Below are 16,490 nucleotides of genomic sequence, written 5' to 3' on the forward strand. Positions count from 1 at the left end.
GACAGCTCACCGCTATGATGCGCCCGGAGGGGCCTGTCCGGCAGCCGTTCCACTCCTCCCTTCGCCTGATTGGTGGCCGGAGCAGCGCCGCGCGCAGCGATTGGCTCAAGGTGCGGCAGCGTGCCCGGTGATTGGCGGACGGCGGCGGAACAGGCTGGCTACTAGGGGGGCGGGGCAAGATGGCGGCTGTGCTGGAGGTGGAGGTTGGCGGCCCCGTTGAGCGTGAGGCGGAGGAGGTGCGGGCACGGGGCCGGCGGGGCGCGGTTTGCGCCGAACCGGGTCGGGCAGGGGAGGCGAGGCGCGGACGGGCTGCTTCAGCGCTGTTGGGTGCTTTGTGAAGGGCAGACACAGCGGACGTGGGGCCTGGGGGACGCGGGGTCCGGGAGAACGGGGTAGGGATGTGCGCTGAGGGGCTCGGAGGGTCCCTGGAATGGGACAGCGGCGACTTTGGGTCACTTTGATCTTGTAGAGCTTTGGGGAAATGGGTGTGGGGAGTGTTAGGGCGGGGGAGATCCTGGTGTGGGAGGACAGGGGCAGGGTGGCGCTGGCAGCTTCGGAGGGCCCATGGGGCAGGGACAGTGCAGGCTCTGGGGGCAGGAGGGCAGCCATGGGGGCACAGCTGTTGTTCCCATGCTGGCTTTTAATGTTCCTGGGGATGAAAAATTACAGAAGTGGAAAAAAATCTGTCTGGAAAGATGGAATTGTAAGCAGGGTGGGTGCTCTGTCACAGGTTCGTGCCACTTTCCGGCACTGCTGCCCCGGGCTTTGCAGTGGCTTTTCACCTTCCCCTGTGCTTCGTGCTTGGGAGGGTTTTTCCCAGTTGTAGAGAACCAGGAGAACTTGGTTCCATCCTGTCTGCACTGTGGGAGCAGCTGCACAGGGGTCATAAATTCGCTTAGCTTGTGCAGTCAGGTAATTTTTTTGGTGCCTTTCCTCAAGAATTGGTGGTGTGGCTTTAAAATTGTCAGATGCTGGTGGTTGTTTTGGAGAAGATTGCTGGCAGGGCCCAGTTGTGGAGATTCCCTAGTGCATGGCTGAGCTGTGGGAGCTTGTACCCCTGCCCTGTGCCTTGTGTTGCTGCTGGAGAGTGGTGCAGTGGGGTGATGGGAGGGTTGATTCCCAGATTATATTGGTTATATTGCTGGTTATATTTTAAGATACTCCTTGGTGACTTTGTTTGTAAAAATGTGGAAGATTCTCTGATCCCTTTTCATTCCATTACGGCCTGGCAGTGAGGGCATCACAAGGAGGCAGCGAATGAGGAGGTCCATATAGGACTGCTTATCCCTGTGGTTCCACAAATGGTTGGGGTGAAACCTATCTGCTTGTGCTGTCCTGAGGTCTTGGCAGCTCTTTGGGCAGAGCAGTTTGCTGATGAGCCACTCATGGTGGGGACTAGAATAAAGCCAAATGTCCCATGGCCCTGGCTCTGCCTGTGCAGAGGCAAAGGTTTAATTTCCAGTTATCCAAATGTTTGATCAGTTGGGAAATTCCTGCTCTCTGCTCCTTATTCCTGCATCTTACAAGCAGAAAAAATGCAGAATTGAGATTCCAAAATCTTTTCAGACTTTCACTAAAGAGTATGCCTCATCCCAACTTGCCTTGGTTGCACTTAGAGCACTGTGGAAATTTATATTCCTCTTATTTCAGGCTATTCCTGGTAGGTGCTGGGAGACAAAGACTGAAGTTGGGCCAGTGGGAAAGTGAGATCAGGGCTGTTGATTGCTCTGGAGCTTTGAGCTGAAATCAGCAGCTGCTTATTCTCCATCCTCAAGGCATTCTTCTTGCCTCCTTTGGAGATTTAGAGCATAAGTGGATTACAGTCAGCTCACAGCGGTGTGTGTTTGCCCAGAGATCCTGCCAGCTCCCTGGGCTGTGAGGAATGTGTGCTCCAGCTTTGCTGTTACCCATATCAACAATCGTTGTGATTTTCTCGAGGAGGTTATTCTGTGACTGTCCCAGTGGTGGGGATCACAGGTTTGTGGAGGCTTTGGGGCAACAGCTCCTGCAGGAAACCAGGGAGTGGCACAAGGTTCTTCCAAAGGCCATGATGCCACGTCCAAGGAGAGGATTAGACTTTAGTCCTAGATATCCAGTTTCTCCTAGTCATCACCTGGAGGAGGCTGAGGTTTTTGAGAGGCTTGTGAATTACAGAGGAGACAGAGAGCAGAAGAATTGTTTTAAAATCCTTTTCTTAAAAACAAAAAGTTTGTCTGAGAGCTGTAGTTGGTATCACACTGGATCCAGTGTTGGTGTGGCAGCTGAAGGATGCTGAAACAGGAGTAGGCTGGTGTTGAACACTTGGTAGAGCTGATCTTCAGCTGCTTCAGTCACCCTAAATGTTATTGTCAAACCCCTCTGTGGGGGTGTTCAGAGGGGTCCCAGCACGAGGGAAGAGATGAGAATCTTGGCTCCATGTTTCAGAAGGCTGATTTATTATTTTATGATATATTAATTATATATATTATATTAAAAGAAAATGATATATTAAAACTATACTAAAAGAATAGAAGAAAGGATTTCATCAGAAGGCTAGCAAGCAATAAAAAAGGAATGATAATAAAATCTTGTGACTGACCAGAGTCCAAGACAGCTGGACTGTGATTGGCCATTAATTAAAAACAACCACGTGAGACCAATCAAAGATGCATCTGTTGCATTCCACAGCAGCAGGTAATTATTGGTTTTCTTTTCCTCTGAGATTTCTCAGGAGAAAAATCCCGGCAAAAGGATTTTTCAGAAAATATCATGGGTACGCCCCTCTTGGTAAAGGGAGATTTAGGAGTGGAGGTTCTTCTACCTAGCTGTGGGGTTAGAAGGAGACCCAAAAACTGCATGTTAAAATCAGACAACCCCAAACTAGAAGTGGAATGAGTGCTTGCTGGCAAGAGCAGGTGCTTCCTTCACCATTCCTGTGCATTTTTAGCTCTAATCCAAAACTTTTGTGCTAAGAGAGTATGCAGATCAAGGAGGGGTTAACTGGAAGGTCTGGCTCAGGGTGGCTGCTCTGCCAAGTCCTGTCTGACAGTCATCAGATCCCTCTCACATCCCCTCTGTCATGTCCTGCCCCCCCCTTAATAAAGTTATTTCAGGAGCTTTGAGCTCTGGGGAATCTGGTGAAGCTCCCTCCTTGTACTTGAGAGAAAATTGTGTCCAGGGCCATGGATCCCTGATTGGCTTGGGAGCACAGCTCAGGAGAAGCCTGCTCTGAGCAATGCCAGCAGTGTTTCCACAGGATTTGGAGCTGAGGCATCTTGAATGCATTTGCTGGAAGAATTTGGAGATTCAGGGAAAATGCCAAAGGAAATAGGCTGGTAAATATCCCAGTCTCTAAGATGGCACCAACACTGTGGAGTGGTTGCTGGTGTGGTACAAAGGAGCAAGCTGAGCCACTGTATAGAAATGTAGATTATTGCTGTGGTTGGAAGGTGCTTGTCAAACATCTTCATCCAGCAAGGGTGGGGCAGAGCCTGGGAGGAGTGGGGGTCTCGTGGGGGGAGGCAGTGGGAGCACCCAGGTCACTCTCAGAGCTTGCAGAGGGATTGACCTGTGCTGGAGCCAGCAAGCACTAGGGGATTCTGAGTCTCTTGTGTGCAGTCACCAGCAAACATTTCAAAATCTCCTTTTTCCTGTTTGTTTGGAGAAATTGTTGCTCTAAATTACATTGCAACTACTGAACTGATGGATCTGGATGTGGCTGCTTTAGGAGCAGAGGTGCTGGGGAATTTGGTTGACACAAACACTCTTCTTGGTGTCAGGTTGTCACCACCTTCCCTTGGCTTCTGACACAGTTCAGTGAGCTCCAACGAGGATTTTCATAACTTTAGATTTTGCATCTAAGTCCTGGAGTGTTTCTTCAGGCCTTGGTTCTCAAGGGCTGAATTTCTCACAGGTGTTGCTCTGGGGTGAAGCTCAGCAGATGTTCCACATCAGGCAGATGGATTGCTGTGCTGTGTTTTTCCCTACCTCCTCACCCTGGGGTAAATTAGGTGTCACAGAGGAAACGAGGCAGCTGTGCACCCTCAGCTGAGCCTGGCTGTGATCAGAGCTGCTGCCTGCAGACCCCTGTGTGCTGGTGATGGTGAGCAGGCAGGTGAGGTGACTGCTGCACCAGCCTGTGGAGAGCCCCAGCATAAAGGTTGGATACAAGCCTGTGGCCCTGTACCCAGTGGGGTGAGGTGGAGCTCGTTCCTGTGTACACATCTCTGGTGTGTGCAGGAAAGAGTGATAACAGTCTGTGTTTGTGGAAACAAGTCTATGGCTTGTTTCCAGCCCTCATCTCCAGTGCCTCAGCAATACTGGAGTGTCTCCAGTAAACCCCACATGTATGTTCCCAGCCCAGGTGAGCTGCTCTTGATGTAACCTGAGTTTGTGTCTCACCAAGAAAAGGTGATGGGAAGAGCTGTGGGGTTCCCTCCCCAGTGCCATGGTCAGGGTGTGCTGCCTGCTCAGTGACCCTGGTGGGGACATGAGGGATGCTGCAGGCTCCTCAGCAGTTAGAGGAAAAATGCCAGTCACTTGTTTTTAAAATTTTAAAAGTTTAATAGTAATAAAATGGTTATAAAAATAGTAATGCAATTAGAGTAATAATAATTTGGACAAATTGAATTAGGACAATATGAGACAATAGAAACAAAGAGTTACTGATGTCTGGGTACCTTTTTTTGGGCAGCATGAGCCCGAAAAAGGACACCCGTTAACAGAGGATTAACCCTTAAAAACAACAGCCTGCTGCATATTCATACACCTCATACATGATGCATAAATTCCATTCAAACACAGGATTCTGTCTGGTCATCCTCAACTTCTTCCTCTGCATCCTAACAGTCCCTTTGAGGCAGGAAGAAGTTTGTTTCTTTTGATAAGAGAACCATAAATTCTTTTTCTCTGAAAGATTGAGGTGTCCTGTGGCTGCTATCTGGTGTGAGCGCCTCATTATTTTCTTAAGAAAATATCCCACTTACATAGTTCTTATTTTAACTACAAAAGTTACTTTTTAACTACGAGACTACATTTATCATACTATTAAAATGTTAATATAGCACTACTAATCAATACATCAAAATACATATGGTAAATATCTGCATAGAGCCATATAATATGCACTTTTCACAATATCAAAGGAAGGTTTTGCCCAGGGAAGCTGTGAATTCCCCATCCCTGGAGGTGTTCAAGAGCAGGTTAGATGGTGCTTGGAGCAACCTGGTCTAGAGGAGGTGTCCCCATGGGAGGAGGGTTAGAGTAAAATGACCTTTGAGGTCTCTCCAACTCAAAGCATTCTGTGGTTCTTTGATTCTATATAAAGCTCCAGATGAAAGCAGAAATGAGGTGTTGAAGCTCCCCTTACTCCTCCCCTGTCCAAAAGTGAGAATATTCACACTTCTTGTGAATCTTACTGGAGAAGTTGGGATACAAATATCCATTGTCAATCATCACTAATAACAGCAGCTCCCCTTGCTCTCTGTAGCTCCTGCCTGTGAAGTTTGGGAGGAATTTCCAATTATCTCAGCAAAGCAAGGCCTAAATATTTATTTTACTGTGATTTTGAAATCTCTTTGGCATTAATTTGTTGCTGTGTGTGACATGCTGTCCCCTGTCCTGCAGCCTAGTGGGATTTTGGACTCCTACCACTGGTGGGAGCACTGGCTTCACTGGGATCACCACTCTGTGCCCTGAGACACCTGGCTGGGTTGTGAATGTGGGATTTAAGCCAGTCTTTTTGTTCTGCTCACATGGGATGTTGCACAGAGCTTTGGCTCCAATAAAATATGGGAGTGTAAGTAAGGTGGAGGAGCAGGGAGAGTTGCTGCTCTTCCTGGGAAAGTGAAGGACAGCTCTGGGCTGTGCTGGCACTGTGGAGGTTTCTTATTTAAAGCATCTGAATCCAGAGTTTCCCAGCAGCTGATTTCATGGATTTTTTTTTTTTCTCCCTAGATTGATCTTTCACACTTGTCCCCAGAGGAGAGATGGAGGTGAGTTTTGGGAGCTGATTTGGAGCACACAGCTCAACTGAGCTCCTGCTACTGAGCAGAGCAAGCAGCAGCAGCATGGCCTGTGATCACAGTGGGGCAGGAAAGGATCACCATTTTTTGATGGTGGGAAGTATGGGCTGTCTTAGAAGGCAATAGTTTCTTTCTTTTGAAGCTGCTGCTTAATATAGAATCACAAAATAGTTAAGGTTGCAAAAGCCCTCTGAGATCATAGAGTCCAATCATTCAGCACTGCTGAAGTCACCACTAAACCATGTCCCCAGGTGCCACATCTACATGTCTGTTCAGTCCCTCCAGGGATGGGGCCTCCACCACTGCCCAGAGCAGCCTGTGCTTGGGCTGGACAACCCTTTCTGTGTAGAGATTTTCCCAATATCCATCCTAAACCTCCCCTGGCACAACCTGAGGCCATTTTCTCTTGTCCCCTCACTTGTTAGCTGGAAGAAGAGCCCAGTCCCCACCTAGGCCCACCCTTCTGTCAGGGCCTTGTAGAAAACAAGAAGATCACCCCCAAGCCTCCTTTGGTCTATGCTGAGCCTCCCCAGCTCCCTCAGCCATTCCTCACCAGACTTGTGCTCTTGGCCCTTCTCAAGCTCTTTTACCCTTCTCTGGACACCCTCCAGCCCTTCAATATCTGCCTTACAGTAAGGGGCTTGAAAAATTCCTCTTTTTTCCTTAGCAAAACCAATTTAATCCAGATGCTTATTGAAAATGACAGTCAGACTGGACTCTCAGTATTGCACCAGCACAGGCTGACTTGCTGGAGCAGCTGTGTGGAGAAGGGCCTTGGGGTCTTGGTGGAGAACAAACTGTCCCTGAGCCAGCAGTGCCCTGTGTGCCAAGGAGGCCAGTGGGATTCTGGGGTGCATTAGGAATAGCATGGCAGGCAAGTCAAAGGAGGTGATCCTGCCCCTCTACTCAGCCCTGCTGAGGCACCTCTGGGAGTGCTGTGTCCAGTTCTGAGCTCCTCAGGACAAGAGAGACAGGGAGCTCCTGGAGTGGGTCCTGTGGAGGCTGCAGACATGGTGAGAGTACTGGAGTGTCTTCCTTAAGGGGAGAGGCTGAGGGAGCTGGGGCTGTTCAGCCTCAAGAGGAGATGACTGACAGGGGACCTCATCAATGTCTCTCAGCTCTTAATTCCACCTTGCTTTTTTGGTCAAACAGCACAAGCTGGGCAAAGAAACTCCAGGTATCTGGCAAGTATCAGGCTGGAAATCGCTTGTTCTGGAATGCTCAGGGTAGAGAGAAGCAATTTGCTGGGGTTTTGGGGGTTTTGCCAGATGTCAGCTGTTCCTCCTGCTCTCCACGCTGACCCTTCCAGCCTTTCCCTTGCTGGACAAGAGGGAGAACAGTGTTAGTGGTTCCAAAACTGGGCTGAGGGTTTGGTATTGAGAATTAGCATGCGCTCTGGGTCAAACAGTTGCAGCGTGCTCCAGGAAGGCACTGCTTGATCCGGAAGGTTGAAAGAGATGACCCCACTGGTGCTCCCTTCTAACCTTACCCATTCTGGGATTGCAAGTTACGCCAACTGTGCACTCCATGTTCAGTAGGTCAGGTCACCTCCTTCACACTCAGATGGGCAAGGTGGCATTCTTGGCTTTCACAGCGTAGAAATTAGCTGGTCTCAGAGCAGCCCTTTGTCCCTTCCCCTCTGGATTGTTCACAAACACAATTCTTCATAGTGCTGTTTATCCATCTGACCTTCTGGCTCTCCTGAGGTGTTTGTAGCCCAGCATGCAGCGTGCTCTTCAGGTTCTTTTCCTGGTTGTTGCAGGGTGGAGCACGTGCGGATGCACGCCAAGCACCGCGGGCACGAGGCCATGCACGCCGAGATGGTGCTCATCCTCATCGCCACCCTCGTGGTGGCACAGCTCCTCCTGGTGCAGTGGAAGCAGCGGCACCCTCGCTCCTACAATGTGAGTTACCCCACAGCCAGTCTGCCTGCCATGCTGCATGGGAGTGCTGAGCAGTGCCCTCCTTTTGCTGATGAGGAAAGTGTTCCTGGTTTTCCTGTTGTTTCTCCCAGCATGTGTGGGATTCCAGCTGGGGATGCGGATGGATGACTGGGAAGGCCTCAGGTTTCTGTTGGAAGTGATGCAGATAACTCGGTGTGATGTAGTGCTTTCAATCAGGGATGGACAAGCAGATCTTGGGGGTTGTCCTGAGGGAAGCTGCATTTTGTGGGTGCTCCCTTGGAAGCAATGGGGGCTTCTTGCTGCTGGCAACCTGGGTTTGATGGTTCCTGTGGTGTCTATAGAGCATGACACGGCACAAAGCACCAAGACTCCATCAGAAGGTGCATAAGAGCAATTTGTTATAGCAACGTGTTGCCTTTACAGTTTTTCAAGGTATTTGCGTTTACTTAACAGACACATTCACTGCCCATTGGTCATAAGAAAGAAACAAAACTCTAAATAGGTGAAAAAGAGCCACACAATTCTGTGAGCCAGCTCAAGTCCATATCTCTTTCTCTCCTTCATCACATCACCATGGTGACAGCCTTGGTGTCTTCCTGGAGAGAGATACAGGGCTTTCCTTATCTTTCCTTATCTTCAGGAAGCCTTCCCTGGCGCACAAGAACAGCACAAAATGCCTTTCCTACACTGCAGCACTCTGCTGAGCAGACCTGCCACTTGCTGATGCCACCAGCTTGTCTGGGTCTGTTAGTTACCTGAAGCAGCTTCACGGTCACAGTAATAATATTGATTAATGTTTCCAGGTAGCACCTGTAGTTCTCTGTGAACTTTAAACCAAACTTTTTTGCCTGTGTCCCTCCAGCAGCACTGTGGGAGCTCAGCTGCACAGCTGTAGATCCTTTTAGGAATAGGCTGTAGTGCAGAGGCAAGCCAAAACCTTCTTGCCTTGTGTAATTCCTGTCTGAGATGTCTGTGGTTGCAGCATTGGGATCCTGGGAAGGTGAAGGTTTATGTAGCCGCCTTACCACAGCTAGTTGTGTGTATCATCTCTCCTACATTCCTCTGGAGATGATTCCTCTGTGTTCTCCTGCCAGCTGTACCCTTTGCTCCCAAAAACCATGTGGCTGCTGCCTCACAAAACCACGGAACTGTGTGAGTTGGAAAAGCCCTCTGAGATCATTGAGTCCAGCTGTTATTCCTGCACTGCCAAGCCCTGCACTAAACCTTGTCCTCCAGTGCCACATCCACACGGCCTTTAAATCCCTTCAGGGATGGTGACTCCATCACTGTCACAGGCAGCCTGTGCCAGGGTTTCACCACTCTTTCTGGGAAGAAATTTTCCCAATATGCCACCTTAACCTTCTCTAGCAAAACTTGAGGCCTTTTCCTAGTGTCCTGTTACTTGTTTCCTGGGAGGACAGACCGAGCCCCACTTGGCTATAACCTCTTTCCAGGTAGATGCAGAGAGCAGGGTGGTCCTCTCTGAGCTTTCTTTTCTCCAGGCTGAGACTCCCAGCTCCCTCAGATGCTCTCTGTCTGACTCATGTGCTTTGAGCTCTTCTCTAGGTGCCACAGGTCAAACCTCCCCAGGTTCTTGGTGCAATCCAGGGCCATTTGATGCAGGCAGGAGAATGGCTGACAGTGTGTTTCTGGTGTCTGAGGAGCAGAGAACAAGTTCCAAATGCCTTTCCTCTATTCCTGCAGATGGTGACCCTCTTCCAGATGTGGGTAGTACCTCTGTATTTCACTATCAAGCTGAACTGGTGGCGGTTCCTGGTGATCTGGGTGCTCTTCTCAGCCGTCACAGCTTTTGTCACCTTCCGGGCAACTCGAAAGCCTCTGGTACAGACAACACCCAGGTTTGTCTGCTGTTCCTGGGAAACTCCTCAGCCCCAGGGTAACCATTACAAGGATCTCTTTTCAGTTTCCCTGCACAGATGTGAGTTAAGCTTTGCATCCTGGCAGTGTGAGAGCCCTGCATATGTGAAGCCCTTAGCTGGCAGCCAGCCCAATATACTTGGTACCTGGGTGGGGGGTGGAAAGGTGGGGAGTCCATGTGGGGTGGTGTCCTCACCCAAGGCATTCCCAGCATGCAGCACGCTTCCTTATGGCCTTTGGAGATCATGAGGATTCTATTTTGGTAGTCAAGACTGTGAGCAGCCTGTGACACGTTGAATTAGGAATGTAAAGCTCTTGCCCATGTGTAGGGGTAGGTGAAGTGTCTGCAAAAATGCAACAGGTGTGAAAAATAAAACTCTTCAGATGATTGGCACACTTCCATTCAGGGAAAATGAAGTAATTAAATTCTTTGTTTTAATTCCTTACAGACTGGTTTATAAATGGTTTCTACTAATATACAAGATCAGCTATGCCACTGGGATCGTGGGGTACATGGCTGTCATGTTCACACTTTTTGGACTTAACCTATTATTCAGGTGAGAGTGAATCTTTCAGCTCCCACTCCTGGGGCGATGGGGTGGAACACACCTTTGGCTATTACTCTGGAAAATCAGTTTACTTGGCAATCTGATTAATGGGACCAAAGAGACTATTAGGGTGTCCTTTCACTCCTGGGAGGATGACAGGATGCTGGTACCTGAACTGGTCTGGGTTGCTGGAGAGCCCTTCTTCCAGCTCACTTATTGGAAGCTCCCCCAGCTCTGGGGGCAGCAGTGGCTTTTTTTTTTTTTTTTTTTGCCATACTGTAAGAAGCAGCCAGTCCATAGGTGGTGGCAGAAGACTCTACCCCAAACCAGCTTCATTGTTAGAGAGTTTGACTGCTTCTCTGGAGTAATACATTCTCTAGAATATGGTTACAGTGACTTTGCCCTCAAAAAACCCTGTTGCTGGTTTTTCTGCTGTAGAATCAAACCAGAAGATGCAATGGACTTTGGCATCTCCCTCCTCTTCTATGGTCTTTACTATGGAGTGCTGGAGCGGGACTTTGCTGAGATGTGTGCGGATTACATGGCCTCAACCATCGGGGTGAGTTCAGGGTGGATTGTACCCCAGGCCAGAGCTGTGCCCCATATCAGGAGGTCTGAAACATGTTGGGCTCTGCAGCAGCTTTGGCTTCCCTCAAAAGGGAATTCCCCCTCCTCAAGGAAGGGTCCCTGGATCTAATATAATAAGAGTTTCTCTGAGATCCTTCCTGAAGAGCGCAGCCTCTGCAGGATTCCATCTCCAGGACAAGAAGTTCTTTCCTCTGAGGGTGGTGAGACACCCTCAGAGGAAAGAGATTCCCCAGAGAAGCTGTGGCTGCCCCATCCCCTGGAAGTGTACCAGATCCAGTTTGTAACAGCTTGGATTAGTGGAAGGTGTCCCTGCCCATGGAGGAGATTGAACTGGGTGACCTTCAAGGCCCCTTCCAACCCAAGCCGTTTTCTGATTCTGTGGAGAAGTGGAATGATCTGTTTAGCCCTGCTGAACTGACAAATATTTCTTTTCCTGGGCATTTAAAATCTCCAGTGAACACTCCCATTTCTGACACCACTGTGCTTGCATTAACTTGTGACCTGCAGCCACCAGGGAAGGTTTCACACTGTGGGCTTCCTTCCTTGTACCTGCTGCAACTTTTGCTGTCCCTGTGGACAGAGGACGCAGTGGCCTAAAATCTGTAGCCCACTCACTTGCTATCAAAATAACTCACTCCACCAAAAATACATGACCTAGGACACCAGTGGAGTAGGTCATGTTTCTTCTTTTCAGCAGCTGTTTAGGGTCTTGGACTTTGTGTTTCCATCTTTCTGAGCTTTCTGCTGCTGCTCCGTGAGGTTCTGCTCCAGCCCCTGGCCTGCCACACTTGGACACCTTGGCACAGGGTTTCTCTTAGATTCTCAGGGCTCTGTTGGATGTTCAGAGCAAACCTGTGCCAGGGCTCTGCCAGAGGCATGTTTTGCTGAGGGTATTAAACCAGGAGGAGCTGTGACCTCCTTGGAGAGAGAGCTGGGCAAGCTCCAACTGTGGGAAATTTAACAGGGGCCAGATTCCCCACCTGGGATGGTGTAATCCTGGTTATAGGTACAAATTTTGGAGCAAGAGTCCAGAGAGAGTTCTTTGGAAAGGATTAGGGTTGACAGCAAATTGAATATGAGCCAGTAGTGTGTCCTGACAGCTAAAAGGGGCCAGTTGTGTCCTGGGGTGCATCAGGCACACCATCAATGTGCGGCCAGGGGAGGTGATTGTCCAGCCATGAGGAAAAGGGAGTGAAACTGAATTGAGGGGGTGCAGATTGGACATGGGGTAAAGGTTATTTATCCAGAGGGAACAGGCTCCCCAGAGACATGATCATGTCATCAAGTGTGCCAGAGTTCAGAAAGTCCCTTAGTCATATGGTTTAGTTTTAGGTAGTGCAGTGGAGCAGGGAGTTTGACTCAATGATCCCGAGGGGTCCCTTGCAGCTGGAGTGTGTGGGACCTGGTTTTGTGACTGCACTCTCTGTGGTATGTCAGCCCTGTACTGAGCCATGAGGCTGGGAAATGGAGAGGGGTGGCTGCTCTCTCTGTGCTTTGCTGAATGAGTGTCAGGGACCTGCAGGGCTGGAGGTAGGGGCTGTATCTGACTGGCAGCCCAAGGTTGTTATTTTGGGTCAAAGCTGTGACCTCCAACTTGTCCTGCTCTCTCCCCCAGTCTCACCCTGGCAGGCAGCTGAAAACCCCCCTGGCTGTTGGGGAGCAAAGAGGGCTGGCCCCTTGACACAGGGAGGGGGTGCATGGGGCTGGGGTGTGACAGGCCACTGCATCACTGAGCAGCTGTCCTGTTGTAGTTGTTTCCCACAGCCGGACCTGTAACAAGGTTTTTAAGCCCCAAAGGCCAAGGCTGGACTCGTGGGGTGCTGAGCCCAGCCCTCCTTAGAGCTTAGCTGTGCCGCCGCGGGTGTGGGACACGTGGCGTGCCACTGTCACTGCTCTCCCTCTGCTCTGCCCTCGCTCAGTTCTACAGCGCCTCAGGGATGCCCACCAAGCACCTCTCTGACAGCGTCTGCGCCGTCTGCGGCCAGCAGATCTTCGTGGATGTCAACGAGGAAGGGATCATTGAGAACACCTACCGCCTCTCCTGCAACCACGTGTATCCTTCTCTGCAGGTGCCAGCCCCCTGCCTCACTGGCCCCACGCTGGGGTGGGCAGCAGGGAGCTCCTGCCCCACGGCTTCTCCTGTGCTGGGTGGAGAAATGCCTGTTCTGGGAAGCGGGGCTGTCCGGCTGACTTTGCATGTGATCTGTGCCTGTGTCATCACTGACTTGGCATGGGAAGAGGTGTCCCTGAAATTACTTTGTTGCCACTCCCAAGTGGTTGTTTTCTCTTCCTTCACCTCCCCAGCTCCCTCTGCTGAGTCATGGAGCTGCACCTCAGTTTTTACCTGCTTTTGACAAATCTGCTGTGGCCCATCTGCCTGGCAGTGCCCCCAGCAGATATTCTGGTGGAGGTGATGGTGTGAGGTCAGGACATGAGGCATCCCTGCTCCATGCCACCCTGGCCCCTCAGAGATGCATTGCAGTGGGTCCCGAGTGTCTATAAGGAAGAACTGTGGGGAAACACTGCTGTCCCCCTCTGAAAACAGCCCCCTGGTCCAGCACTGCTGATTGCTACCTGCTCTGGCCACAGTCCAGCAGCTTCCTCCTTCTCCAGAACTCCTCCAGGGTTTCCAGCACGCTGGACTCACTCAGCCCTTCCTGTCAGCTGATTGATGAGAAATGGGTTTTGGAACTGGAAGTCCTAGTTGGTGCTCAGTCCCAGCTGAGGTGGCACGCTGGGGTTTTTCCCCTGTGGTGACTCAGTGTACACATGGGATGTCCTCTGGCACTGTGTGTGTTGCTGCCTGCGAGGTGGTTTCCAAACAGGGCTTGAGCAAAGGTCATGCTGGCAGAACAGGAGCTTAAATTTAACTCTTGGGAGCTGTTGAGATTTATGGCTGACACTGTGCAAGGGCCTGGGACTGCAGCAGCTTGGGGTGGCGTGGCTGCCAGAGGAGCTGGTTGGTGCTCCTGGTGGTCCTCAAGGGTGACGGCTGGCTGGGCACTCCTGCATCTATGGCTCCAGGGCTGACAAGAAAGTGACTCCTGTTGCTGCTGCCTGGCATTCTTCCATGTTTTGAGCAGCAGAGATATTCTGGGAAAAGTCTGTTTGCTCTGTGACACCCTTGTACGTGGCAGAATCATCTGCAGCCACCTCATATTTTCCTGTAATTTCTTCAGGCTGTGCTCAGGTTGTGCAAATCCTTTTGACAGAGCATAGCAAGCACTTGTAAGTCAGACCCTTACAGAGAAACTCCTTAAATGTTAATTCCAGGAAGCCTTTGAAGAAGGCTTCCAAAATGCATGCAGTTCACAGAGCTTGGGCACCATCACCGAAAAGTTTCAGTCTCCCTGGTGCCCATGCATGGGTCAGGGCCTTCATGCTGCCACCCTGGCTCTGTTCTGCTGCCCCATGAGCTCCTTCCACTGTCCTGGAAGCTGCTGCACCTTCTAGGAAAGGGCTGTGGTTGTGCAATGCACCATCCTCACATGGGGGGATGTTTCCATGGCTCTGGGGGGACTTCCTTGGCCTTGGTTGTTTCCTCCACACTGAGCCGTGTATCCCCCTCTTCTTCCAGTTCCCCTTAACGTGCCACTCCCCAGGTTCCATGAGTTCTGCATCCGGGGCTGGTGCATTGTCGGGAAGAAGCAGACGTGTCCATACTGCAAAGAGAAGGTGGATCTCAAGAGGATGTTCAGTAATCCGTATCCTTTCTCCTGCTGGCAGCCAGCACTTTGGGAAGGGAAGCAGTGGGTAGAGCACACAAGGGGTGAGAGGCTTGCCTGGTACCCTCAGCAGGTCTCTGCAGCACGTGGCTCTGGCAGAGACCCTGCAAAGCCCAGGGCAAGCCTCATGTCTGTCCTTCCTGGGTGCTTGTCCATCCCTCTGGGACCTGTGTTCTCTGTCCCTGCTTTGGGGCACCTTTGGGTGGCTTCTGGGTGGGCCATGCTTCTCTCATCCATTTCCCCAGGACTCCTTAACTCCTTCCTGCCCAGCTGGGAGAGGCCTCATGTCATGTACGGGCAGCTGCTGGACTGGCTGCGCTACTTGGTGGCCTGGCAGCCGGTGATCATCGGACTGGTCCAGGGAATCAACTACATCCTGGGGCTGGAGTAAGGGCAGGCGGTGGGGAGCCGCGGAACCACGAGAGGACATTGCCACCAGGGATGCTGGCTTTGCTCCGTCACCTCTCAGGACCTTGGCCACCACCAAGGACAGCAACATCAGGGCCCCTCCTGCTGGGGCTAGGGGAGGATTTTTTTAAAAAACAATTATTTTGATGAGCATATTTAAAACTTTCTATTGCAGCCAAAAAGAGACGCTTGTCCCCTTTCCCTGTCCCTGTCCAGCCCTTTGCAGTGCCCTGCTGGGCTGAGCTTTGGGCTGGGGGCTGTTCTCCAGCTCCTTCCTGCCACTCTGTCAGGGGAGGTCAGGACAGAGAAGGGCCAAGGCTTTGTCAGCCCCCAATGCCAGCACCCTGGAGCAGCCTTGCTGGCAGCGAGGATGGGATATGGGGGCTGCAGAGGACAGGCTGGAGCCCAGTGCCCTGAAAGAAGAGATGAAAGCCACCTGGCTACCCCTGGCTGCCAGGTCTGCTCTGGGCACCCCGGGTATGCCAGCAGGAACCAGGCTGCTCTCCAGCATGGTAATGGTGGGCTCTGCCTCGGGGAACCCTTTTATATGCTCCCAAATTTTCTGTGTTCCTCCCTGGAGTCCAGCAGTGTCCCCTGACTGCTCAGGGGGGGTCAGCCAAGGCATGGGGTGGGGCCAGTGCTGCTCCTCTCTGTGCCCTTGTGGGTGATGGTGACGGTACTTCAGGGGCAGCCAAGAGCAGGTGCCCCTGCCCCGGGCGCAGGTCCGCCCTCACTGCGTATTGCTCTTGGCACTGGAATAAAAGGGATGGAGTGAAGATTGGGCTGGTGCTGGTGTTTCCCTGCCCCAGCATTACTCCATGACATCCTCCTGGCCTTGCTGGTAGGAGCCATGCCAAAGTCCTGCTGGGGCAAGTGGGCTTGGTCTCAGTTTCTGGTAGTGGGTGGGGTAAAGTCCCCAATCCCAGGGCCAGCGGTGGTATTTTGGCATGTGGAAACTTGAGTCATATTCCCTGAGGGCCCTGGGGTCTGGTGGGGAGCTACAAGGCAGCTCCTGGCTCAGGGGATTTAGGAAGTGGCCACAGTGCTGTCATGTCTGTGTGGGCTGTGTTCCTCCTGGGGAACCCCAGCATCATTCTGAATCCTCTGAGTTTTCTTTTGAGTGAAACCACATTGCAGTGTTGTGCCAAACACCAAAATAAGAGCCCTGGAAACGGAGACGAGGCCCTGGTTTTTTCTTGATTGTCTTCCTTGCTGCAGGGCAGGGAAGGTTTCTCCTTTCATCTCTCCTAGGGGATGGATATCGGGTGGATGATGACCAAGCACCCATCTGCATTCCCTGCTCACCTCTTTCACCCTGTAGCATCCAGAGCTAAGCTGCTTGGTATTGGTGGGAGCAGGAAGGTGGCAGAGGAGCTGGGTGCTGCCCTGGGAGCTGCCTCTGATCCATCACTGCCCATTTGACACCCGTGGTTGCTG

General features: G+C 51.3%; 1 protein-coding gene across 4 annotated transcripts; it reads left to right on the forward strand.

The window, feature by feature from the left end:
* The first annotated feature begins 17 nt into the window (after positions 1 to 17).
* RNF121 (ring finger protein 121) lies at positions 18 to 16,229 on the forward strand. Of its 4 annotated transcripts, none has more exons than XM_063148068.1 (9): positions 18 to 110; positions 5,935 to 5,972; positions 7,765 to 7,906; positions 9,611 to 9,765; positions 10,234 to 10,341; positions 10,771 to 10,891; positions 12,840 to 12,973; positions 14,523 to 14,624; positions 14,916 to 16,229. In XM_063148068.1, exons 1-9 carry the CDS (start codon positions 18 to 20, stop codon positions 15,034 to 15,036), a joined length of 1,014 nt encoding a protein of 337 aa, XP_063004138.1. In that variant the 3' UTR covers positions 15,037 to 16,229. The 4 variants fall into 4 exon arrangements, with proteins under 4 accessions (XP_063004138.1, XP_063004136.1, XP_063004139.1 ...); XM_063148066.1 differs by lacking the exon at positions 18 to 110 and adding an exon at positions 147 to 236 and having other exon boundaries at positions 12,840 to 12,989; positions 14,498 to 14,624; XM_063148069.1 differs by lacking the exon at positions 18 to 110 and adding an exon at positions 147 to 236 and having other exon boundaries at positions 14,523 to 14,621; positions 14,902 to 16,229.
* The last annotated feature ends 261 nt before the right edge of the window (positions 16,230 to 16,490 follow it).

Source organism: Melospiza melodia, chromosome 2, assembly GCF_035770615.1.
Source record: "Melospiza melodia melodia isolate bMelMel2 chromosome 2, bMelMel2.pri, whole genome shotgun sequence".
In the NCBI taxonomy this organism is placed as follows: domain Eukaryota; kingdom Metazoa; phylum Chordata; class Aves; order Passeriformes; family Passerellidae; genus Melospiza; species Melospiza melodia.